This window comes from Dipodomys spectabilis, unplaced genomic scaffold, assembly GCF_019054845.1.
Source record: "Dipodomys spectabilis isolate Male_0828 unplaced genomic scaffold, ASM1905484v1 ptg000095l, whole genome shotgun sequence".
Classification (NCBI taxonomy): domain Eukaryota; kingdom Metazoa; phylum Chordata; class Mammalia; order Rodentia; family Heteromyidae; genus Dipodomys; species Dipodomys spectabilis.
This window is the reverse complement of record NW_024870772.1, coordinates 23505810-23532037: the sequence shown is the minus strand read 5'-3', so window position 1 is coordinate 23532037 and position 26228 is coordinate 23505810. Positions and strand designations below refer to the sequence as shown.

Below are 26228 nucleotides of genomic sequence, written 5' to 3'. Positions count from 1 at the left end.
AATATTATTGTAGTAATTTACAATTGGTATATAGGAAATGCTGCATTTAAGTCAAAGGCATTATCACTAGCTATGTGCTATGAACAGAATGCCTAGAGAACAAGATTTATGCCCTTATCATGTTTTAAACAGTGCCTATAATAGACAATAGTGTAGTTTTATGTTAGCTTAAATAATGGAACAAAAATGAATCCCACTAAATGATTAGAAAGTGTAATTTTAATCACCTAAATAGCATAATCTCAAATTGTTAATTTTGTTGAAATTTAAAAACATTTACATTATAACAACTGTATTTGAAATAAACTACCTAAACACTTTAAAGTCTTTTGCTTTACTTTAAAATGCTATGTTTTAAGGAAAGCTATTCTCAAATCACTGTACCAGATGATCTGGGGAGTACTAATAAATGTCTATTCTAATATCCCACTTAATTGTTAGTCTGTACACTGAATAATGCATTATTCATTAAATCGAATGTTTGCTCTTAAGGCAAAATTCTCACTATCAGATTATTTATTAGCTATATGCTAATAAGTATCTTTAATTATTTTAGCTAGTTACTTACCGAAAGCCATGCCAGAGATTCCATGATTCGATGTTCACATCGTTCTAAATGTTTAATCATTTCTCTTGTCAAATTAGCTTCTGCTTTGATAAAACTTTCAATCACTTTGTAAAAATCAAAGGCTTTTAATTCAAGTACATTCAGAATCCATGGGAAGGATAAATCTGTTCCAGAATCAAGATTCTGAGATGTACTTCCTAAAAAATAAAAGAAAAAAATGTGTAGGTGAAATGTTAAGGCCTAAATATTTTATTTGGAAGGTTTTCACAAAGAAAAGATGGTACATATAGCAGGAAGATTCAACAACCTTTATTTATAGTAGAATATTTTATTCTAGAATATACAGACTTGAATGAAATAGGCTTCTTAATTTTAAGTATATTTACATGTATGTTTTTCTAAGAAAAAGAGCTCAGAGTTAATGTCAAATTTGCAAAAGTTTAAAACACTCCAAACTTTTTTCAGAGACAAATTTAACATCTTACCAGAAATGCATTAGCATATTCACTTAACTTTCACTAATCTGTGGTGCAAAGAGGGAATGATTTTTTAAAATATTGCTAATTTCATCTCTTTAAAATGTTTAGTGTTTAAAATGATTCTGTAATATGTTCAGAGTTTCTCTTTTATTGTCCTTTTGTTTCTGCATGTAAAACTTTAACATCTGTGACATTATTTACAAAATAACCTGTACTTAAAATTATTTTTTATGCCTGGTGCCAGTGGCTCACACCTGTAACCCTAGCTATTTAGGATAGCTAAGATCCTTGAGGACTGGAGTTTGAAGCCAGCCCGGGCATGAAAATTCCTGAGACTCTTATCTTCAATTAAGCTCCAAAAAGCCAGAAGTAAGACAGCACACAGGCCCTGAGTTCAAGCCCCAGAACTGACTGACTCTCTCTCTCTCAATAGGTATTTATCAGAAATTATTAAATTTTCATCTTAGTTGGTATAAAATCATAGACCAAATAAGAAAACATTCAGGCTCTGGTGAATTCTATTTCAACTGTTGGTCTCATAAGCACAGTTTATATTGGTGTTTTCAATACTGGCTGCTCTTTAATGCTCTTCTGGTACTTTACAAACTCATAGATCCTTAAGTTCCAACAACTACCTTTCATGGATTCAATATGTTCACAATGAGAATCTACTACTATAATACCCCCAAAAATGACTGGAAAAATTAAGATATTAAGCCTCTTAAATATCTTCATGACAACCAAAACCAAACCAAACCAAAAAAATAATAAAAACAACCACAACACACCATAGGGTTTTTGTTAACTTTAAACTAAAATGTTTATTTACTAAAATTTAACTTACTGCTATATGTAGCCATTACAACTTCAAGAGCACACGCCAATAAAGACATATGAAAGATATTGTCATTCAGGAGTTTGCTAAAGGAAGAAAAAGAATGACTTTAAAATATTTACTTTTATACAAAGAAGAACTTGTTTGTACAAAATTTTTAAAAATTACCTAAAATTTTGAATGGATAGCCGTTCTTCTTCCTGAAACAAATTTTTTTTAAAGTTTAATAAAATCTTATTTGTGAGTGACATTGTCCAAAAAAAAAAATGTACTCTTTACCTGACTTATATAACTATAACTCCTCTGTACATCACCTTTAGAATAACAATAAACATTTTTAAAGATATTTGTGCCAGTAGTAAGCTTGATGTCCTATATATATAGAGAGAGAGATAGATAGATAGATATATATTTTTTTTATTTTGGGTCCGGTCGTGGGGCCTGTCTGGGCCTGGGCGCTGTCCCTCAGCTCTTCAGCTCAAGGCTAGCGCTCTACCACTTGAGCCACAGTGCCACTTCCGGCTTTTTTTTCCTTCTGCTTATGTGGTGCTGAGGAATCAAATCCAGGGCCTCATGCATGCAAGGCAAACACTCTACCACTAAGCCACCTTCCCAGCCCTATATATATTTTTTAACTTACTGATTTAAGCATAGATTCCATCACTCGGTAATACAATCGGACTCCAAGTTTATATCTCTACAAAGGAAAAGAAAAATAAGATCTTAATATTTTAGAAAATTACAAAATTACTTTTTAGTAAGTATTTTCTTGAAATGTATTTCAGAACCTTCTTGGAAATATGAGCTATCAAAGGACCACAAAAGTAGCAAGGTGCCAGTGGCTCATGCCTGTTATCTCAGGAGGCTGAGATCTGAGTATCTTGGTTCAAAGCCAGCCCAGGCAGAAAAGTCTGTGAATTCTTATCTCCAATAAAGCACCAAAAAGCAGTAAGTGGAGCCATGGCTCAAATGGTAGAGCACTAGCTGTGAACAAAAAAGCTCCAGGAAGCCGGGCGCTGGTGGCTCACGCCTGTAATCCTAGCTACTCAGGAGGCTGAGATCTGAGGATCGCGGTTCAAAGCCAGCCTGAGCAGGAGAGACCGTGAGACTCCTATCTCCAATAAACCACCAGAAAAACCGGAAGTGGCGCTGTAGCTCAAGTGGTAGAGCGCTCACCTTGAGCTGAAGAGCTGAGGGACAGCGCCCAGGCCCAGAGTTCAAGACTCACGACCGACCAAAAAAAAAAAAAAGCTCCAGGACTGGCACCAAAAAATAAAAAATAATTAAATTTAAAAATCACAAAAGCTATCTAAAACTCAAGACTTAAATATAACTGATGGTAAACATTTACAGGAAATTATTATGAGAATAGGTTAACTACCTGACTTCCCTTCAATCCATTTCAATCTGCATCATTTATACTAAGTGCAGGTAATGTACCCAGCACTATTTTAAATCCTTTACATACCTAGTGTAATACTTGTAACCTAGAACATTTGTTTTAAAACAAGTCATGTAGGCTTAAGAAAACAATCTCTGTACACAAAACTTAACAAAACAGGCAAAAATCAGACAAACAAATTTATTAGCACTAGGTTTTAACTAACTAGTGTTTATCAGTTGAAAGAGTAATAAAATTTTTGAGTTACATATACATATAAACACTGAAAATGGTATGCTAATATAAACCCATTAGCATTATGTATATATGAATATTCATATATATATACACCAAAATTTTAATAGTATGAAATTTTAATTATTTTTCTTATTTGCACCTTGTATATCTTCTACAATAGATATATGCACTTTTGTATTTTTATAATGAGGTAGGGTATGGTTTGCCTTGAAGTTTCCCATAAATAGCTATCCTATCTACCAGAATTTTATAGGACTGGACAAATAAATATTACAGTAGTGTACAGTATTGCTAAATACTGCCTTTAAAACTTCTACATTGTAGAAATTAACTCAGTTACCTGTGACCCAATTTCAGCACATCCTTGTCCCACGGCTTTTGCAAATTTCTCTTTAAAGATGTGTCCAATATTCTGTACTCTTTTCAGTATATTTTCTCTTGGATTTACTGTGCAGTTCTTTAAGAGATGTATAGAGAAATCAATATTGAGGAGATTGTTCATTAAAACTGTTCAATAGAAATTAAATTTTCTATTACATAGTAGATAATTTCAATTATCTACAAGAACACTTTCACAATAACTAAGCAAACAAGACTACAGATTATATTCAGACAACAGAATTCCATTGAATGTAGTGGCCAAAAATAAAAAATAAAAAAAACCCACACTATTAAAAGAAATTACTTAAATTTTCTGTTCCTAGGCTAGGGAAGAACTGATTTCTTTTTTTTTTGTCAGTCGTGGGGCTTGAACTCTGGGCCTGAGCACTGTCCCTCAGCTCTTTAGCTCAAGATGAGTGCTCTACCACTTGAGCCACAGCGTCACTTCTGAGCAGATTTCTTAACTCCTTTAACCCATCATGATTCCTCATCTAAGATGTTTATTAAAATATATGTTACCTTCCCCCAAAAGCAAATGAAAAAAACAAAACAAAGATGTGAACTTGGTATCACTTCCCAATTCACAGTTAGGCTTTAAATGAGTTAAAAATTAGTCAAATCATTTAACTATGTTTTCACAAGTATCAGATGGGGAAATGGGCATAAAAGAAAGTCTTAATACTTTATCATTTGGTGAGACAACATCAACTTTAATCATTAAAACAATTTACTGGATATTATATTACAATAAGTAATATGATGTATTATATCCTATAACTCATTAAAATATATCAGACACATATCTTAACACCTTGATCAAAGATTGATCTTATTTTTTATAATCTTTATAGATAAGATGTGCCCAAAGTATTCCATAGATGAAAATAAACTTTTCAAAATTAAATCTGATTATAATTCTTTGTAATATATATAGTATCACTCAAAAAATTCACATTCTGCTGGTCATTGGTGGTTCATGACTATAATCTTAAGATACTCAGGAAACTGAGATCAAGCAGATCCCACTTCAAAACCAGCATGGGCATAAAAGTCCACAACTTCCATCTCCAAAATAGACAGCAAAAGAATAGGCTGGAGGCATGGCTCAAATAGTAGAGGACCAGCCAAGCAAGCAAGCCAAGCAAGTATAAGACCATGAGTTCAAATCCTAGAACTGGAAAAAAATTCACATTTTAAGAGATCTGTAATTCTATCCCTGAAAGAAAACAACACATATATCTTAGAAATATGTGACAAATATTTCCCGTCACAATATCATTGTTGTCAAAATGTTCATTAAAACATATGTAGCTTCTAAGATTTTACAAATAGGGAAGATGACTGACTGGTGGCTCACACCTGTAATCCTAGCTACTCAGGAGACTAAGATCTGAGTATGGAAGTTCAAAGACAGCTAGGACATGAAAGTCCATGAAACTCTTAGCTCCAATTACTTACCAAACCAACCAACAAGCAAGGAAAAAAAAAAAAAAAAAAAACCACCAGAAGTGGAGCTATGGCTCAAGCAGTAAAGCACTAGAACTGAGTAAAAAAGCTCAGGGACAACATTCAGGCCCTAAATTCAAGCCACAGGACAGGCACCAAAAAAAAAAAAAAAAAAAAGGAACTTGAACTAATGAAGAAGTGAAATCAAGGAAAAATGTAATGATCTCTAAGACATACTTACTCTGAGACAATCTGTCATCTACATGAAACTGCAGTTAAGCTATAAAGCTTCATTTTAAAAGTTAAGCTTTAAATTGAACTAGACAGAATGTCTTTCAGGCAGAATTTTCTGCCTAACTAAAGAAATTAAAATGAAAACAAAAGCTCCTATTTTGTGCAACACTGGAAAAATACTCAAAATAATATTTGAGAAGAGATTATCCTTCTTTTAACTTCTATCATTATCCTTGCTAACAGTTCAGGCAATTGGATAGGTATGTTATGGCAAATATTCTTGTCCTACAGATAACTCATAGACAAAAGCAACTTAATACCAGTTGGACAAGCAAAATTAGTTCTAAGCCAACACAATTATGAATATGATGAAAGAAATTACTTCACTATTCCTGCAGAACAAGGCAAGAGATGACAACAGCATATGACTAAATCATAAGCATCTTATAGTAGTAGGAGTTGTTAACCACTGTAGAAAGCACATAATTACTAGAATAAGCCAAATTTTAAAAAGTGTTCTGGCCTTGTATAGATAAGCATTTCACTGAGTCCTAACCTTTACTCATTTAGGTTAAGTAAGGAGGGAGTAAGTCTGTTAATATGGGTGCTAGGGTTTTTGTTTTTTCTCTCTCTCCCTTTTTTAGAAGAAAGGTTATCAGGGGCTCTCTCAAATGCCAAACTGGAAGTCTATTAGGGATTGCAAATTGAAATTCATACAGCACCAGGTAAGAATTGTAAATGAAAGTGACTTAGAGGGGCTGGGAAGGTGGCTCAGCAGTAGAGGCTTGCCCATCATGAATGAAGCCCTGGGTTCAATTCCTCATAAACAGAAAAGGCTGGAAATGGCACTGTGGCTTAAGTGGTAGAGTGCTAACCTTGAGCTGAAGAGCTGAGGGACAGTGTTCAGGCCTAGAGTTCAAGCCCCACAGCCCTCAAAAAAAAAAAAAGAAAGAAAGTTAAAGAATAAAAAAGAAGAGTACAATACTATGATGAGTATTCAGTCCTATCTGACATTACCTTTAAAGAATATATCTTAAATGTAACCAAAGAGAAGAGATAGAGTAGCTATAAAAAAAAAACACTACACTGACACAAGACTTCTTAAATTTAGCAACAATAGGAACCAAAAAATAGTGAAATGATATCAACAGAATAATAAAGCAATATTTTAAACTTCTCAAAGTAAACCTCAAACGAGAGCTGAAGATCCAGCTAAACCACCTCTCACAAAATAGAGATAAAGTCATTTCTAAGTTAAAAAAGTATAATATTATCCTAAACTAATCTTACTAAAAGAATTTTTAAAAAATCTGAAGGAAGAAAATTATATCAAAAATAACATATAACTTGCAAAAAAGAATGATGTGCAAGGAAAATGACAGATGTAAGATAATCTGAAAATAAAATTGTATCACCAATAATTCTAATTTAGGGGGTTAAGAAAGCATGAAAGATATATTAAGCAAGAGGTAAGTGCTTTAAAATAGTATTTTAACTTCTAATTTCAAATTTCTTTGCCAAAGTATCATGAAAAATAATGTTTAATATATGGCTTACATTGAAATAGGCAATCAGATTTTCAGATGGTTGATCATTTGCTGAATTTAAAATCATCATTAACTGCTGGATAGTATTCATAACAGTCCTACAGGGGAAAAAAAGGAGCATTAATCGATTAAGGGAAGAAGGAGAGAAACATATTAAACACATCTTCTAATACACTGTCTTCTAGTTATCTTTTAAAAGTTCACTGAAATAAGGCCTTATTAACAGCCAGGTATGACTGTGTATGCATGTAAATCTCAGTGCTCAAAAGTCTGAGGATCAGGAGTTTGACCTTATTGCTTATGCAGGTGGTTCATGTCTGTCATTCAAGCTATTCAGGAAGATGAAATTAAAGCCAACTGTTTGCAGAAAAGTCTATGTGAGACTCCATTTCAAAAAAAAAGCCAAAAGCTGGTTTGGAGGCATGGCTCAAGTGGTAAAATCTCAGCTCAGCAAGCTTGTAATCAGTAAGTTTATAATTATAGAACTGATACATTAACTAATAAACTGAAATATGTTAATATAACATTAATTGGCCAAATAGATGACGTTATTGTGGCATAATATATTTTCATATAATATGGAGAAATAGCTGGCATAAGACACTTTCAAATAAAGACAATAGGTATTTAGTAACTCAGGTAAAGAGATTTTCTTTCAAAGATCTACAAGAAGAAAGGATATCAAAGTCCTAGATACCTTAAAAGTTACCATCGTTAAAGAAAAAGATTAAATTAATCTCTTAAAATCTCTTTCATTCCATATTTTTTTTTCTGGTCCAGGGGCTTGAACTCTGGGCCTGGGTGCTATCTTTGAGCTTCTTTGTGTTCAAGGAGAATGCTCTACCATTTGAGCCACAATGCCACTTCCAGCTTTTTTTGAGTAGTTTATTGGAGATCAGAATCTCATGGAGTCTCCTGCTTGGGCTAGCTTTGAACCACGATCTTCTGATCTCAGCCTCCTGAGTAGCTAGGGTTACAGGTGTGAGCCACTGGCACCTGGCTCATTCTATAACAAGCATGGTAACAGTAACATCTGTGTGTGTGGTGTATAGTAAAAACTAGTATTCCAGTTTTTGGAGAGTATTACATTTCAGACATTGCTTAAGGATGAAAAGAACTGTACAACACTGTTTAGAACTGACGAGATCTACCTAGCAAAACATATTCAGGCCGGGTGCTGATGGCTCATACCAGTCATTCTAGCTTTTCAGGAGGCTGAGATCTAAGGGTCATCATTCAAAGCCAACCTGTGAGTCTCTAATCTCCAATTAATTACCAGAAAACAGAAGTGGAGCTGTGGCTTGAGGTGGTAGACCACTAGCCTTAAACAAAAAGAGCTCAAGGACAGTGCGTAGGCCCTAAGTTCAAGCTCCATGACCCACAAAACAATGGACAACAAAAAAATAAACAACAACCAAAAAACCATGCTCAGTGTTCTCAGAAAAGACTCTCTAATATGATATCTATACTACACTCTTCAAACATATTTCCATGTGGCTTTTGTATCTGTTCATCTGCTAAAAACCAAAAGACCTTTCTCATTTGTTCTATGAAATGAGACTTCCCTGAAGCAGCTCTTTCCTGAAACTCAGTAGCCTCCTTTGGTTTTCATGGCTTTTAACATTAGGCTCCATAACTATAGTCTTCTTCTAAAAAACTAACTTCTACCCAGTGCTTAAGTGCTAGTGTTCTTACTGCTGAACACCTTGCCATCCATTCTTGGCCTCTTCAGACAGTCACATCTATTTTCATGCACAATTTATTTTTCATGTATCAATCTTAATGCTTACTATTTGCTTCCATAAATGTTATAAGACTAATAATCCATAAACATATTCATCAAATACTTATTAATCTTATTTTGGTTCCTATATTCCCACCACTACTTGATTAGTTCATATTGTCAGCATCTCTCAACAACACTATAACAATTATTAAAGACCATATTGAGGACCAGAGATTTTTTACTTATTGTAGTTTTAAGGTCTAGCCATGTAAACTCTGACAAAATTCCTCAGGCTATTGTAATTTGCATCCTGATTAAGCACTAACACAAATTGGCAGCCTATTTCTCATCATGTTCTATCTTCTTGAGGTTTACCCTTCACAAACCACTAGCACACAAAAAATAAAAATAAAAAAATCAGCTGGTCACTGGTGGCTCATGCCTGTAATCCTAGCTACTGAGGAGGCTGAGATCTGAGGATCACTGTTCAAAGCCAGCCTAGGCAGAAAAGTCTGTGAGACTCTTATATCCAATTAACCACCAGAAAACCGGAAGTGGTGCTGTGGCTCAAGAGGTAGAGCGCTCACCTTGAGCTGAAGATAGAGCCCAAGCCCAGAGTTCAAGCTCCACAACTGACCAAAAAAAAAAAAAAAATCAAGCCTGACTTTATCCTTACTCAGTGTATTATCCACTTACTGAACAGGCTACCTCATCCACAGTTGTGAACACACCATAGAAGATCTTCCAGCTGTTTTATCCTCCCATTTTACAATTAACACAAGGCTGCTAACAATTCACCAGATACACTATGTCATTTCACATTTCAATGCTTTTATATGTGGCTATTACCAACCCCTGAAATTCTTGTCTCATGAAGTATTTCAAAATTCTGTTTAGATATCACCATATAAAATTTACTCTGTCATCTGAACTTTCCTGTAACTCTATTACTATATTTATATGAAATGTGTATGTTTATGTGTCTGTACAGTCATTTGAAATATACTATTTGTCTTCTATGTACCAAGGTAGGCCTTAATTATAAATGGTTAACAAAAAAAGTTATGGTCCATATAGTTTGGAATTTAAACTAAACTATCATGGATATAAATGAAAAGCAAGCTACACACAAATGAATTTATAATAATTATGTGATAAGGCTATAAAGGAATAGGACTAGATGCTATGAGAAAGAGTAAATTTTTTAAATTATCTTTTTTTTGTTTTTGGTCCTGGTACTGGGGCTTGAACTAAGGGCCTCAGACTCTTGCCTATTAGTTTTTCATTTCTATTACTTGAGCCACACCTCCACTTCCAAGTTTTTGCTAGAGTGGAGATAATAGCTTCTCAGATTTGTCTGCCTGGATGACTTTGACCCACAATCCTCAAAGCCCAGCCTCCTGAGTAGTTAGGATTACAGGCGTAAGCTAGTGGTGTCTGGCTAGGAGATCTTTCTTTTTTTTTTTTTTTTAAAGCAGTATATGTGCTAACCATAAAGGAAGAGTAGCAGCTGGAAGTCCACGGAAAGGAAATAAAGAAGAATTTCAGAAAGAAGATACCAAATGTAAAAATTTGCAAATACAAAATAACTTACAGAATTGAAAAAGAAGATGACCAATGTGTGCCCAAGCAGAGTAAACAAGAAATGGAGATGAGTTTGGAGAAGGAACAAGAGTCAGATCACCCACTTTTGGGCATTTACCCAAATGATTACAAACAAGACCATACTAAAGCTACCAGCACAACTATGTTTACTGCAGCATTGTTTACCATAGCTAAGATATGGAACCAACCCAGCTGCCTCTCAGTAAATGAATGGATCAAGAAAATGTGGTATATATACACAATGGAATTCTATGCCTCCATCAGAAAGAATGACATTGCCCATTTGTTAGGGTATGGAAAGTCTTGGAAAAAATTATATTAAGTGAAGTAAGCCAGGCCCAAAGAAACATAGGTCCCATGGTTTCCCTTATTTGCAATAACTAGTATAAGTCTGAGACAAGCAAAAACAATCAGATAAGTTGATGTTAGGTAAAATGAACCCCAAGATAAGGACTCAAATGGTTTTTCTTTCTTGCTATTGTTTCTAACATATTTATGATTACTTTGTTGCTTTGTATGTCCCTCCCCCCTTTCATTGTATTTGATGTTGGTATAATTTGTGGAGGGGAAGGGAAAAAACAATGGTTTAAATAGGGATACAGGTAGACCCATTGCAACAATGAGATGTACAAGATGTTATGTCAAAAAACGAACTTTACAACTTTGGCGGCGAAAGGGGGGGATCTGGGAGAGCAGGGAGGGTAAGGGGAAACAAAGGAGGAGGCAACAATGCTTGATAAGAAATGTACTTTATTACCTTGCTCATGTAATTGTAACCCCTCTGTACGGTATTTTCATAATGAAAAAATTTATTAATAAAAAAGAGTCAGATCACACAAAGTTTTATAAGCATTGCTAAGAAATTTGCATTGTATTCCAATTACAACTGGAAGCAATTAGAGAATTTTAATAGCAACATGAAAATACATAAACTGATTTGTTCTTGGAATTCTCTTGAGAATAGATTTGTTGGTGGTGGGAGAGAGAAACAGTCTTTGATAAAAAGCAGAAGTAAAAAAATCAGTTAGCAGGTTACTGGGGAAACTCTAAGAGAAACAGAAAGATGTCTTGGATAAAGGTGGCAGGAGCAGAAATGAAGGAAAAAGGCAAAAGGACTTCATATTTTAGAATAGATTCGATAAAATCAAAAAAAGAATTAGATGTGGCAAGTGAGTAAGAAAAAGAACATTAAACAACCCAGATGCCTCACTACTGATGAGTGCATCCAAAAATTGTGGTACCTATCTACAATGGAATATTATGCAGCCATTAGAAAGGACAAAATAATGCCATTTGCAGGGAAATGGATGGAACTAGAGCAGATTATTTTGAGCAAAGTAAGCCAAGAGCAAAGAGATAAATGACACACGGTCTCCCTGATATGTGGATGCTAAAGACAAAAAACAAGAAGATATGACAAAGTAACAGGACTCAAGAAACGAAGGACAGCCACCCATTTTGTCATATCATTGCTAAATGACTCCATGTTCTGGACCATATATATGGTAGATTTATGCACACAACAGAGGGAAGCCAGGAGGAGGAACAGAATAAGTGAGAACAGCCTACACTAAGCAAAAGAAAAGAAATGTAAACATCACCTGATGTGGAAAAATAACTTGTATTGTCAAAGCTCATAGAATTCACAAACTATAGACCATGATAATGACAATGTGCCTTGTGAAAGTTAAAATGTGTTTGTGACTCTAAGTATCACTATTCTACAATACTGTGAAATATGTGAAATTTATGTAATCACCTAATCTCAATTAAAGAAAAAAAGTGAGAGAAGGGATGGGTTAAGAGAGATGGGTGACAATGTTGTCAGACACTTTGTACTCATACACTGTTTTGTAGAATGGGAACTTCTTTGTACAACTACTTAAATAAAAAAAAGTTCAAATCCCTTAAGAATATGTAGATCAAATGTAATATTTTTTCTTTAGTAAGGTGAATCACACATAATCCTTCTGAACAGACGTATCTAGGTCTGATAACTGTAACCTAAGCAACTCATATAAAGGACACAAAGATCTCTCAATACATTACATGTATGTACAAATACAAGATGAAACAAATAGATAAACCTGAAGCATTATAAGCCATTGAATAAACAATTACAATGAAAATTACAAGTAAGAAAATCCATACCTAACTGGAGTATGTGGAGGAATCACATTCACTTCTTCATCAGGGTTACATTTTCGTGGTGTTCTCTGCATCTCAAAACTAAATGATAAGCAAAGTCATTCATACAACAACAACAAAACCGTATAATACCTCCTGTTGTCTCATATATCATACAACATAGTAAGTCAGTAGGAGAACTAATAGTTAACTAAACTGCTCCTTAAATTTTTCTTGTTTTACTTAAGTATGTGTTTCTTTCCAATAGGTTTATGACAAAGGCACAGCAACCATTCAGTATTTTTCTTAAATGTGGAAAAAAAGTCAAATGTTTTTGAATGGTAATAGTACTGGTAGTAGTAGCTGGTAGTATTAATCAAACTTTAAGAATTTTAAACATTGAGGCTCAAGTTATATATTTCTACTTAAAATTAGAGTTCAAGCCTCACAGCCGACCCCCCAAAAAAAAAAGAGAAATATTTTACTGTATTTTATTCAAAATTAAATGTAGTACTTTCAATTTCACATAGAAAGATTTCCTCCTAAAAACAAAATTAACCTTACTTATGATCAGTCACAAACTGTTTAATAATAACTGTCAACAGTTCTAATTTTGGGATTCTTTCTGTTAATCCCAGAGTATATATTTTCTTAATTTTTTAAATGAGGTAGGCAGGCAATAGATTAAAATGATGGAGAAAAACAGACTACCACTTGAGTCTCCAAATTAATCCAACCATTTCTACTTTCTTTTTACCAATACTAGGGCTTGAACTCAGCTTCTCCACAGGCTTTCTTGCTCTCTGCGGGTGCCCTACTACTTGAGCCACACCAGGTTTAGGCTGGTTAGCTGAAGATAGAGTCTCATGAACTTTTCTATCCAGGCTGCTTTCAATTACCATACTCCAGGCCTGTCTCCTAAAGAGTTAAGATTACAGGAGCGAGCCACCAAGTGCCCAACTACTAATCATTTCCTTTTTTTGAAAAAGAGAAGAAATATTTATTTTAAAATTATTTATTTTTCTTAAGTTTTAACCTTAGTTAATTACCATTTATGTGATGGTACAAGCATTTGCTCTAACATTTTCTTTCTCTCTCTCTCTTTTTTTTTTTTCTGTCAGTCATAGGGCTTGAACTCATAGGGCCTGGGCATTGTCCCTGAGTTCTTTTGCTCAATATTAGTGCTTTAACACTTTGAGTCACAGCTCCACTTTCGGGTTTTGGGATGGTTAACTGGAGATAAGAGTCTCCTCTTGCCTGCGTGGGTTGGCTTTGAACGGCAATCCTAAAATCTTAGCCTCCTGAGTAGCTAGATTACAGGTGTGGGCCACCAGCACCCAACCGCTACCACTTTAAATGTACATTTAAAAAATTACTATAGGGCTGGGAATGTGGCTTAGTGGTAGAGTGTTTGCCTAACATCCATGAAGCTCTGGGTCCGATTCCTCAGTATCACACACACAGAAAAAAAGCCGAAGTGGCACTGTGGCTCAAGTGGTAGAATGCTAGCCTTGAGCAAAAAGACCTCGGGAACAGTGTTTAGGCCCGAAGTTCAAGCCCCAGGACTAGCAAAAAAGAAAAAAAAAATTACTATAGTCAGCTAGATAAAAAAGATAATTGTTGTACTTTACATAAATGGTGGAACTTGCACAAAATTATTTATATTTACTTAAATTTACATAAAATCTCTATTAATACATTTTACCTATTGAAAATACTGTTGTCTTCTTTATTACAGCACATTATTATTATTATTTAAAAGTCAATAAAACAGATTTGATTTACTCACATTTACTCTATAAAAAAGACATACCAATAAATAAACGTATATTATGTTCAATACCTGTCTATAGGATCAGTCTGAAGAGTTTGATCATGATCCAAAAATAATCGTGCATCAAGATCTTTATTTTTAAGATAAATTTCTTCATATCGTTTAGAGAGACTTTCAACCTTAAAAAAAATCATAGCTTATCTTTTTGTGTAATTATATCTCTCAGCATACATTAGCAGATTTCATTCAAGAATTTTTATACATTTCACATGCAATGTAATTACAGTCTAAAAGGAGAGGCAGAAATTTATTTAAATGTATGTTTGCCTTCTTAAGTATACAAGGACAGTTTTTTCATGTTTAGATTGAATCACTGTCCCTATCTTATCTTAGGCACTAATAATCATCTATAGATTGGCAGTTATATATGACATAATAAGGTAAGTAAAAAATTTTCTCAAGATTTGTTTTACAATTTTAATACATTCTAAGGGAAAAAAATCATCACTGCAAGCATTTAAGCTTCTTTAGAGTTGAAAACAGGTCTGGTACCTAAGATAGTAAGAATATTCATTAACACAACACTAGGTCCCTTATTACTTCTCAAGAATCGTACCTTACCACTCTTTCTGTCCTGTCTCCCAACCTTAAATAATTTCTTGGAATTCACTAGATAGGCTACATTATCAAACATCACTCCACCTTTGAATTTACAAAGTCCAACCCATAGCAATGGCATCTCTTACAAGGCTTACTCAGCTCAATAATCACATCACCTACAAACACTTTTTAAAAACACCTATATACCCCAGATCCACACAGAACCCTGTGTATAACTTCTATCAGACTCTTGCAGACTCTTGTAATGTTCTATTTATTTGACTGTCTCTCCCACTGACACCTTAAGGATAACTGAGAGTTAAATCTCAGTGTCACAGTATCTAGCACAAATGCCTAGCATATAACAAATATTCAACAAATATTTAGTAAATAAATTAATGAATTCAAGAATTGGCTACTAAGCCAGGTCACAGAAACGTCAATCCAGCTGCCTAATTTCATGATTTGGTCTTGGTGACTAATATTAGGGATGTATAAAATATGCTTCATCACTGAGAAGTTGTTCATCATGCAGCAAAACATCCATTTTACCACACAATTCACCATATCACCTAAAATTCTTAGTCATTTTGTTCTCACTAGAAAGACATTTGTAGCAAAATATGAAAAGAAACAGAAGGATGGCATACCAATAACACAAATATTCTTGCAATACAATAACATACATTCCAACCAAAATTATTTTTATTAAGCACAGTTTGGGTTGTTTTTTGTTTGTTTTGGTCTTGGGGTTTGAACTCAGGTCCTGGGTGCTGTCTGTGAGCTTTTGTGCTTAAGGCTATATCACCTGAGCTACAGTTCCACTTCCAGATTCTTTTTAAAATAAACTAGAGATAAGAGTCTCATGGATGTTCTTCCTAGGGCTTGCTTTAAAAAATAATCTCAGATCTCAGTTTCCTGAGTAGCCAAGATTACAGGTATAAGCCCCGGCACCTGGCTGAATAAGACACTCAAAGAGATACTCTGGCTGTAAGTTGGCTCAGTGGTAGAGTGCTTGCCTCGCATGCATGAGACCCTGGGTTCAATTCCTCAGCACCACATAAGCAGAAAAAAGCCAGAAGTGGCACTGTTGCTCAAGTGGTAGGGCACTAGCCTTGAGCTGAAGAACTGAGGGACAGCACCCAGGCCCAGAGTTCAAAAACAAACAAAAAAAAAAACCAAGATATTCTACATTATATAACACAATAATGCAATAATGTTAATTGCATTAATTGTAGAACCTATGTTTGAGAAAGCTTAGTAAAGCAAATTAGAATTTAAAAAATGTTTAATGATACTGGGGTTTTGAATTACTTGCCCACACTTGCTAGGCAGGTACTCTACCACTGAGTCATGCCTCTATGTCCTTTTTTGTACTGATTATTTTCAGATAGGGACTCAGTTTTGCCAAGGTCCATAAATTAACCCTACAATCTCCTATTTTTTCCCACAGCAGCTAGGATGGCAGTTGCCCACCATTAGTCCAGCATTTTCTTTTGAGATAGTCTCACAAACAGGTGGGCCTTGAACTGTGACCTTCCCAATTTCAACTTCCCAAGTATCTAAGAACTTTGTGCATGGCTCTATAATCAAATTTGTGTGTTTAGTTGTACTATATTTAGATATATAGTGGCATTTAGAAATTTAAAATACTATAATTTTGGAAACAGTACAGATCAATTTCTAGTACAAATCATAAAATGATGCTTATTTGAATATATATTCCAAGAAAATTTTATCATCCAAAACTTGATTTTACAATACCTAGGTAGATTACTTTCTTTGGGCAAAAAAATATATGTATATATACGTTTGATATACAGTAAATTGATCTTAATGTGAACACAGCAAGTTGCTGGTAGCTCATACCTATAATCCTATATACTCAGGACTCCAAGATTTGAGGATAAAAGTTTAAAGTCAGTACAGAATAGACAAATATAAGACTCTTATCTCCATTTAACCAGCAAAAAGCCAGAACTTGAAACATGGCTCAAATATGGGTGTTAGCCAGGAGTGAAAAAGACAAGATAATGAAGCCCTGAGTTCAAGTCCCAATACCAGGAAAAAAGAAATATAAACTATCCTCCCTCCCCAAAGTCTTAAAACATATTACTTTTTAAATTAAATTTTCTTTCAGATTACCTCTGGAAGTCCATTAGAAGTTATAATTCCAAGGGAGTTCATAAATGGTATAAAATTTTTGAAATAAACATTTTTAACCTGAAAAAGATGTACAATATGATCATTAAAATTTAAAACAAATTAAAGTCTAATCTCTGTCATTAACACAAGAATAAAGTAATAATTCACATTTGATTAATGGTATACTTTCATTAATGAAACTTATTCCTATTATCTGCTTTTTACTTTTTAATGTATGTGCACCAAATTCCAAGTCATAAATAGAGATAAGTGGAGACTGTTCATGAAATATGATTTATGAGAAGTCACTGAAACCAACTCAATATTCCATATTCAACAAAAGATTAAAAGAGCACTCTAAGCCAGCACTGGTGGCTCACACCTGTCATCCTATCTACTCTGTATGGTGATCTCTGAGGATTACAGTTTAAAGCCAGCCCAGGCAAGAAAGTCCATGACACTCTTATCTCCAATAAGCTACTCAGAAAAGCTGGAAGTGGTGCTGTGGCTCAAGTGGCAGTGGGGTAGCCTTGAGCACAGAGAGGCTCAGAGACAGTGCTCAGATCTCGAGCCCTAGGACCAGCAAAAAAAAAAAAAAAGCACTCAAACAAATTAAGCAAGTTGACCAAAGCTGTATAGGTAGAAAGTAACAGAGTTAGAATGAAAATCTACTTGTCTACCACCAAAAGCCACAACTCTTCTGCACTGCCTCTGATTTCTCCCCAAAGTATATTTTGAGCCACTTTGTACATGTATCTTCTGATACCTGCTTAGGGAATAGGAAGTCAATTTTTTGGGGGAGGGGAGGTCCGGTCGTGGGGCCTGAACTCTGGGCCTGGGCGCTTTCCCTCAGCTCTTCAGCTCAAGGCTAACACTCTACCACTTGAGCCACAACACCACTTCTGGCTTTTTTCTTTTTGCTTATGTGGTGCTGAGGAATCGAACCCAAGGCCTCATGCATGCAAGGCAAGCGCTCTACCACTGAGCCACCTTCCCAGCCCTGGAAGTCAATTTTTAAGCAAGAAAATAATTTACACACAAAATACCCAGTAATTTATTTCAAGCCAAATAAGAATGTTTTGTGGGATATGCATTGTTTCATGTAAAAGTACCCTACAGATAATATAAATTTTTCAAAATTACAGTTAGACAGAGGAGTGAATCTGATCAAAGTATGTGGTATGTGTAGTATATGGACATGTCAACATAAACCCCCCAGCCAGGTAATGGTGGCTCACATTGCAGTTCAAAGCCAGCTGTGGCAGAAAAGTCCATGAGACTCTTTTCTCCAATAAACTATTCAGAAAAGGCCAGAAGTGGTGCTGTGACTCAAGTGCTAGAGCATTATCCTGGAGCCAAAGAAGCTCAGGGACAGTGCCCAGATACTGAATTTAAGCCACAGGACTGCCACAAAAATAAAATGAAATAAAAACATAAAAGCCCCAAGTAGCAAGGTGTTGTGGCTATAATCCTAACTACTCAGAAGGCTGAGATCTGAGGACAGCAGTTCAAAGCCAGCCCAGGCAGGAAAGTCCATGACACTCTTAATTCCAATTAACCACCTCAAAAAATTGGAAGTTGAGGGCTGGGAAGTTGGCTCAGTGGTAGAATGCTTGCCTTGCATGCCTGAGGCCCTGGGTTCAATTCCTCAGCACCACATAAGAAAAAAGAAAAAAGCCAGAAGTGGTGCTGTGGCGCAAGAGGTAGAGCGCTAGCCTTGAGCTGAAGAGCTGAGGGACAGTGCCCAGGCCCAGAGTTCAGGGCCCACGACCGGACCCAAAAAAAAAAAAAAATTGGAAGTTGATCTGTGGCTCAAAGTTTGAACACAAAACCTCAAGAACAATGGGAAGGGGGTGGATGGGAGAGGGAATGATACCCAAGTACACCTAATTGACAGAAATGAAAAAAATCATAGTCCAGTCAGGTGTCAGTGGCTCATGCTGTAATCCTAGCTGCTTACTTAGGAGGCTGAGATCAGAGGATCAGAGTCAGAAGCCAACCTAGGCAGGAAAGTCCATGAGAACCTTCTCTCTAACTAACCACCAAAAGGCCAGAAGTGGAAGTATGGCCCAGATAATAAACTGTTGGCCTTGATCAAAAAAGCCAGACCCTGAGTTCAACCCCAGGACCATCCCAAAAAAGAAAAAAAAAATCATAGTCAGAAAACCTACAATTATACTACTGGCTATTTTATACTTGTAATAGGTTACTGAATTTTTAAAAACTTTCATTTATTTAACTTTCTTTTCCAAGCTTGGGAGTAATTTAATATCATTTTCTACCTTCTACTTTACCAATAAGTTAGATTTAGCTTACAAACTCGTAAGTAAATATTTGGGTGGTATGCAAGTATATACAAATATAACTGAAATATGGTAGATTCTAGGGAGATTTGAAATAGTGTAATTCCTTAGAAAGGTAAAATCAAAGTTCAGCAAAATAAAATACCAGACAGTTGGTACTCAAAAGGGATGGGGTGGGGTCAAAGGGAAAGGGAACAAAAGAAGAAGGGGAAAATTCAGTCAAGAATCCAATGTATATTCTACAAAATTAAGTAGAGTGAGGGAGAGGTTAATAGGGAAGGATGGGTGAGAATGTTGAAATCAAGATTCTGTTCATAAAATTCCTTGTTAATTGGCAACTCCTTTGTACAACCAGTTAAAAACAATAATTTAAGAAAATAAGCTTTCTTCCAGGAACTAGTGTTCTATACCTATAATCCTAACTATTCAAGAGTCTGAGATTTGAGAAATGAGATTCAAAGCCAACCTAGGCAGACAAATCTGACTCTTACTTACAAAAAGCCAGGTAAAGGCCAGAAGTGGAGGTATGGCTCAAGTGGTAGAGTAAACAGCAGAGAGAGAGTATGGTAATGAGTTTAAGCCTTAGTCAAGAGGAAAAAGGCAAAAAAAATATGCTCCTTGTTAAAGAAGTATTTTTTGTTAGCACTTATATCTAAATTTACTTTAACTGTTCTAAAGGTATCATACATTTACCTCATCTATATTACATTCATGTTCTTTGCAGAGAACTTCAATAATTCTTGTATCATTTTCTAGTTGTCTTGCTACTCGTGCACTTCTGTTCTGACCTCGCCTGGGTGTTCGAGGTGAACCATTAGTAGGTATTACCGCTGTTTCTGTAAAAATAGTAAATTAGGTAAGAACAACTACATATGGTCACTGTATAAAATAATGAGATATTCTCATTTTAACCAGAAAAGTCAGAAAAATATTGATATTGTTTTATTTCTTTTACTTATCATTACAAAGACAACAATTTTACTTAATTATTTAATATCTACTATCCTTTTATTTTTATTTGTTCACTTTTTTGGAGGTGGGGTGCTAGTGATAGAACCGAGACCTTTGCACATTCTAGGTAATCACTCTTCCCCAAGCCCTGAATTCATATTGTAAGTTATATTTTGATATTAGCTTTTGCCATCCCTATGTTTTCCTGCCCCAAATAGTCCAAAAGGAACTACAATGCCTATAAATCCATATAGATACATACAGAAGTCAGAGAAATAGTCACTTTAGAAACTAATTCTAAGTGTATCCTACTCAGTTTGCAAGAGCAAAAACTACTTTCATCTTATAGCCTTAAATAAATGAGCAAATATTTATAAATTCAATTTCTAAATATAGTATAAAAACTAGTTTTTAGATATGATATGACTGCCATTTTGCTTTAAAAATTTCTTTACAGACATTCAGTGGAAGAGACAAGGATGAAAACATATTTAAGGATATGCTTCAAGAAAATACTGCTGGAGGAATTGGGCAGGAGATGGGGCTACAGACTGACAATTCATTGTCTGTTGATGCTAAGTGTTAAGAATGTGGAAACATATACTACTGTCCTCACTGTCTTCTTTTGTATTCATTTAAAATTCTCCACACAAAAGTAAATTTGAAATTCACTATACTCAATAAATTCAATATCTTCTCTTGGTTTGTATTCAAAATAGTACTTAAAGAATTAAGTACAGATCTGAATTATCCAAAAGAAAAAATATATTAACTGAAAGAAAAACATGACATCAACTTATTGACATTAGAACACCAAAAAGGTGGAAGTAAAGAAAAGGAAAAATTTTAAAGTTAGAAAAAAATGTGAAGCAAATTTATTTTTTCTAGAATTTAAAATTCATTTCTTTTACTTTGTATGTTGTTTCCTAAATGAAAATTTGCAAAATTCTATTCAAGACTACATTTTTCCATTAACTTAATGTTATCAGAGATTAATTGTGCTTCAGTCTTTCAGCCTCTTCAACAACACTTTGAGACTTCATTGCTTGATTTTCCATCTACATGTATTAATAACATTATAGGAGAAAGGAATGAATCTAGCTCCAGGAAATTTACATTTTTCTGTAGTATAATAAGTGATTTTTTATATCCTACCACCAACGCTACCAAAGGAAGAACTTCTAGTCTAAGAAGAATATACCCATCTTTGTAAAACGCTATTTCATTATATTAGAAATAGTTGTTAATCAAATACCTTCCCATCTCATCACTAACATAATATCACTTACAGTTTACTTACAAAAAATCATAGTTATTATAGCATACACCACTAACAGTAATTAAGCTGTCCCTGTAGAATGGGATGATTTTTCCACACAGTTCCATTGATATCTTTGTCTTACCTCTTACTCTTATTTATGGGAAATACTTTCATTCAATTTTTTCAATACAATGCCTTCCCCCAGTGTTAACTACTGGTCAATACTCATTTTCAAATACTATCTTTTTTGTTGGTATTCTTTGATTTTCTACAACTGGAAAAACTTTCCTATTTCCCAAAGGACAGTAGGACTATAACTCCTTCTTTATTTGTCTTTTATTCCTTCACCCTATGGTAAACAGTTTTGTTCTACCATGCATTTCCACCACAATGTGCTACCTTGCCACAGGCTTAACAGGCCAAATTTATCATGGACTGGAACCTTCAAACCTATGAACTAAAATAATTGTTTTTTCTATATAAGATGATTATCACCCATACTTGTTACAGTAATGGAAAGCTGTCAAGCACAAGTGCACAATCCGTATTTGACGTTTTCAGTTTGCGAATAAAACTGAATATACTAGATATTCAATAAATGTTGAAGACAAAGGACAAGGGACATACATTATTTAAAGTACTTACTATATGGCTCTTTGAGTAACGCAGGAGGTGAGAGCTTGATAAAATAGTCCAGCACACACAGCATTAACTGAAATGAGATTACCAGGTCATCTTCCATTTGCAATACTTCCCCTGAAAATAAAGATTCACATTTTTAAGGAAAGTTAGAGATGAAATGTTTAACTCAAGAGAAAATTGTGGGTTTGGGCATCTCAGTGTTCAGTTATTTGATAATCATTTTACACTTTACATTATAATTAATTGTGTATGAGTAGTTAATTCTGTATATAAGTTTTGCTTCTGAAAAACTTTTTTTCCAGAACTAGAGGAATGGCTTATTAGTATTACAGCAGCCTAGCAACCATGAGTCCCTGAGTTCAAACACCAGTAGTGCCAAGAAAAAAAACTTTTCCAGTTTTTTTGGTATGAACTACATAATGTATTAGTTTTGAAAATGATTAGTTTTGAAAAAGATTTTGAAGCACAATACATACAACTTTTTAATTATGTTCATAAAAGTTCATCCTGACACAATTCTACTATAGAAAGAAGAATTATAAAGGTTATTCTAACAAAAACTCAGAACCACAAAGTCTTACATTACTCTAGATGATTCTCTAGTCTCCTTTACCTTCTGGCTAGAAAAAGACATTAATAATGCCTGTTTGTACACTGATATTCTTTGGGAAACACAAACAAGTTATGGATTATGTAGAAGATAGATGAAGAGAGATTCTCTTCAAACTACCTCAGAGAAAATATCAAGTCAGGGTCAGCTGCATAAAGTCTCAGCAAGATTTAAAACAAAAAAGCAGGTAAGAACAGCAATTACACAAATACATCACAGAAAAGGAAAACAGAGTCACAAATAACAAAATAGTGAGACAAAGGACAAAGGATGAACCAATTCAACAGTAATACTCACAAGACACTATGCTGGAAATGAACTTTACAAAAGGAGAATAGGGGAGCAAGGAATTTGGGAGGAAAAGAGGGAGGGTTACATTGTTGGACAAGAAATGTACTCATTACCTTACTTATATAACTGTAACCCCTCTGTACATCACCTTTACAATAAAATAAAATAGAAAAGAAAATATATATTTATGGGAAAAACTCAAATGAAGAACCTAATATTGAAAAGAGTCTTTAAAAAAAAAAAAGAACTTAAAGAATTCACCAGGCATGTTAGAACCTGCTTACAATCTGTAAATCCAGAAGCAAAGACAGGGAATTGAAAATGCGAGGCTAGCCTGAGCTACTTACTCAGATCACAAATTATACAAAAGCAGGAGGTAGATAAGCTAAGAAAAAAGCTCAGAAACAAATAATACCATTACAAAAATAGCTCAAAACAGAAAGACCTAAGATAAAAATAGCCAACGTTGGGGGGGTTGGGGGAGTACAACAATTCTCAGAATATACTTCATTTATAATTTTATAACAATAATTTTTATTCCTATTTAAATATGTTAAACCCGATCTTGATTTTTTGGGGGGAGTACAACAACAACAAAAATAGCCAGAAAAAAATGAGTCAAAATAAAGAACTCAGAAATGGAGTCATTATAATAAAGGAGTTCTGATAAACTTAGAAACGATTTAAATATAGACTGGAGACTAAGCAAGTATAATTATTATTATTTTAGAATGTAAATGTTAACTTGATAACTAAATGATAGTAAAATAACTAATTGGAAAATAGGGAGAGGGAAGGTTACAAGACAAGAAAGAATACTAACGTTCTGTTTCAAAGCAGTTTAATATATATTGGTTGAACTCAAAATATCAAGTTAAAAAACAAAAAGACGCTAGACTCAGCTTTTTCATAGTGCTTCCTCACCTCAGAGAACATTTTAAGAAAGAATACTACTTAAACTAACAAAATTCGTACTAAATTTAAGCAATTATTGCTATTTTTCTTTAGAAAAATTAATGCTTACACACTAAAGACAGCACTATATAGGATAGTAATATTTTTAGAAAATTACATTTGTTAATTCCTATTCTATCCATTTTTGTCAGACTGTATATATACACATTCACACACATATACATATAAAATATGAATCCCATAATTTTAATGATAGTTATTACCGTGTAAATTTCAGATAATTATCCTTGTATTTTGCTATAGTACTTATCAAAAGCAAATCATCTTTATAAACACATTAAATCTTTATTCCTAAAGAAAGAAAAAAAAAAAAGACTACTGAGAATGTATCTTAGGGGAAGGGGGGAAGTATGCAGAGGGCCTTGATTCCATCACCAACATTGAAAAAAAAAATCAAAAGAAGGAAGGATAGATAGACATAAAACAAAACACTTCCAAGATTAACAAAATTAGACATTTCTAACAGACAATCGCCAGGTAAAAAATGCAGTGGATATATGAATTAAATAAAAAAATGTACAATCAGTCAAAAGAATAATTTAATTAAAACATTTGAAACATTTGCATATAATGAACATAATAATTTACCTTTGGCTAGTAAAAATGTAATCCAAGAAACTTTCAGAACCAATAGAGAACTTATCTCAGTAGATAACCTAGTAAAAATAAAAGAAAAATTCATCACTGACAAAATTTTCCAACTATACCTTTTGGGTATTTTGTTTTGTTTTAAATTAGGTCTGAGTTGAACACATATTAGAATTCAGTTCATTTTATTTTTTTTTTATTTTTTTTTTAGAATTCAGTTCATTTTAAGTGCACAAACTACACTTGAACTCAATTTATTTCAATTCACTTTGTGTTTCTACCACAATGTTGTATTTACTATACAGAACAGAATATATTTCACATAGAATATACTAAATAGCTGCCAGGCACTGGTAGCTTATGCCTGTAATCCTAGCTATTCAGGAGGCTGAGATCTGAGAATCAAGGCTCAAGCTAGCTAGGGCAGAAAACTCAGTGAGACTCTTATCTCCAATTAACCACCGGAAAACCAGAACTGGAGGAGCCCTGAGCAAGAGTTCACAGACAATGCCCAGGCCCTGAGTTTAAGGCCCATGAGAGAGAGAGAAAAAAAAAATATATATATATGTTTGTATATATATATACATATATATATATATGTATATATATATACTGAATAGCTAATTGCAGTCTAAAAATATAAGATCAAGGTATGCTGTAACTGGTTTCAAATTATCTTAATACTTATTTGCACTTTATTTTCTAATTAATATCAACACTTAAGCAGGCACATAAAGGTTTAAATGGCTCTGGCTTGTCAATTTAACACTTTGTATTGGGTAAGTTTTCCACAGACATTTATTTGTTAAAATAAATGCATATCATTTAATTACTATACAATTTTCTCTTACAGAAATCTCTCTGTGTCTCTGTCTCTGTCTCTTGTAGCATTAGGGATTGAACTCAGGGATTTGCACTTGCCAGGAAGGTGCTCTATCCCTAACCATACTCCCAATCCATTTTTGCACTGGTTATATTCAAAGTTGTATCTCAATTTATGCCTGTGCCAGCCTGGGCTGTACTTCTCCTGCTCGTGCTTCCTCATGTCATAACAGATTCTAGGTACATACCACAATGCCCAGCTGTTGTGCTTCCCCCACGTTGGGATAAGAGGTCATTTAACATAGCCACTAAATGAGATGGGAGTCTAGCCTCAAACTGATCTCCCCAATCTCTGCCCCCAAAGTAGCTAGGAGTATAAGCTTGAGCCACTGCACTCTATATCAATCAAAAATTTCCATACCACTATTTCATTGGGGTACAAAGTCTCTAGTGCTCATTCTGTTTCAAAAGAAAAACTCTGGAGTGATACATGGGTGTGTTATTCAAGTATTATACATTAAAATTATTTGGAAATTTTAGTATTTGGAAATTTTAGTATAGAAATTTTGTTCTTACACAAAAATTGTGCTCTAAGTCATATATTAATAAAATGCAGGGGCTAGGGGTTTAGCTCAGCAGAAGAGCGCCTGCCTGGCAAGCGCAAGGCTCTGAGTTCAGT

At 34.3% G+C, this 26228-nt stretch overlaps 1 protein-coding gene across 1 annotated transcript in view; it reads right to left on the bottom strand.

Moving 5' to 3' along the window:
- Rb1 (RB transcriptional corepressor 1) overlaps positions 1 to 26228 on the bottom strand; it is a 133845-nt gene that overhangs the window by 74790 nt on the left and 32827 nt on the right. Inside the window, exons 6-17 of the mRNA XM_042685770.1 lie at positions 24728 to 24795; positions 22267 to 22377; positions 20103 to 20245; positions 17107 to 17184; positions 14431 to 14540; positions 12612 to 12689; positions 7140 to 7227; positions 3862 to 3978; positions 2523 to 2579; positions 2051 to 2082; positions 1892 to 1968; positions 569 to 765 (exon numbers count right to left, since the gene is read on the bottom strand). Of these exons, the coding sequence (XP_042541704.1) occupies positions 569 to 765; positions 1892 to 1968; positions 2051 to 2082; positions 2523 to 2579; positions 3862 to 3978; positions 7140 to 7227; positions 12612 to 12689; positions 14431 to 14540; positions 17107 to 17184; positions 20103 to 20245; positions 22267 to 22377; positions 24728 to 24795 (1156 nt within the window). The remainder of the gene's footprint in view (positions 1 to 568; positions 766 to 1891; positions 1969 to 2050; positions 2083 to 2522; positions 2580 to 3861; positions 3979 to 7139; positions 7228 to 12611; positions 12690 to 14430; positions 14541 to 17106; positions 17185 to 20102; positions 20246 to 22266; positions 22378 to 24727; positions 24796 to 26228) is intronic.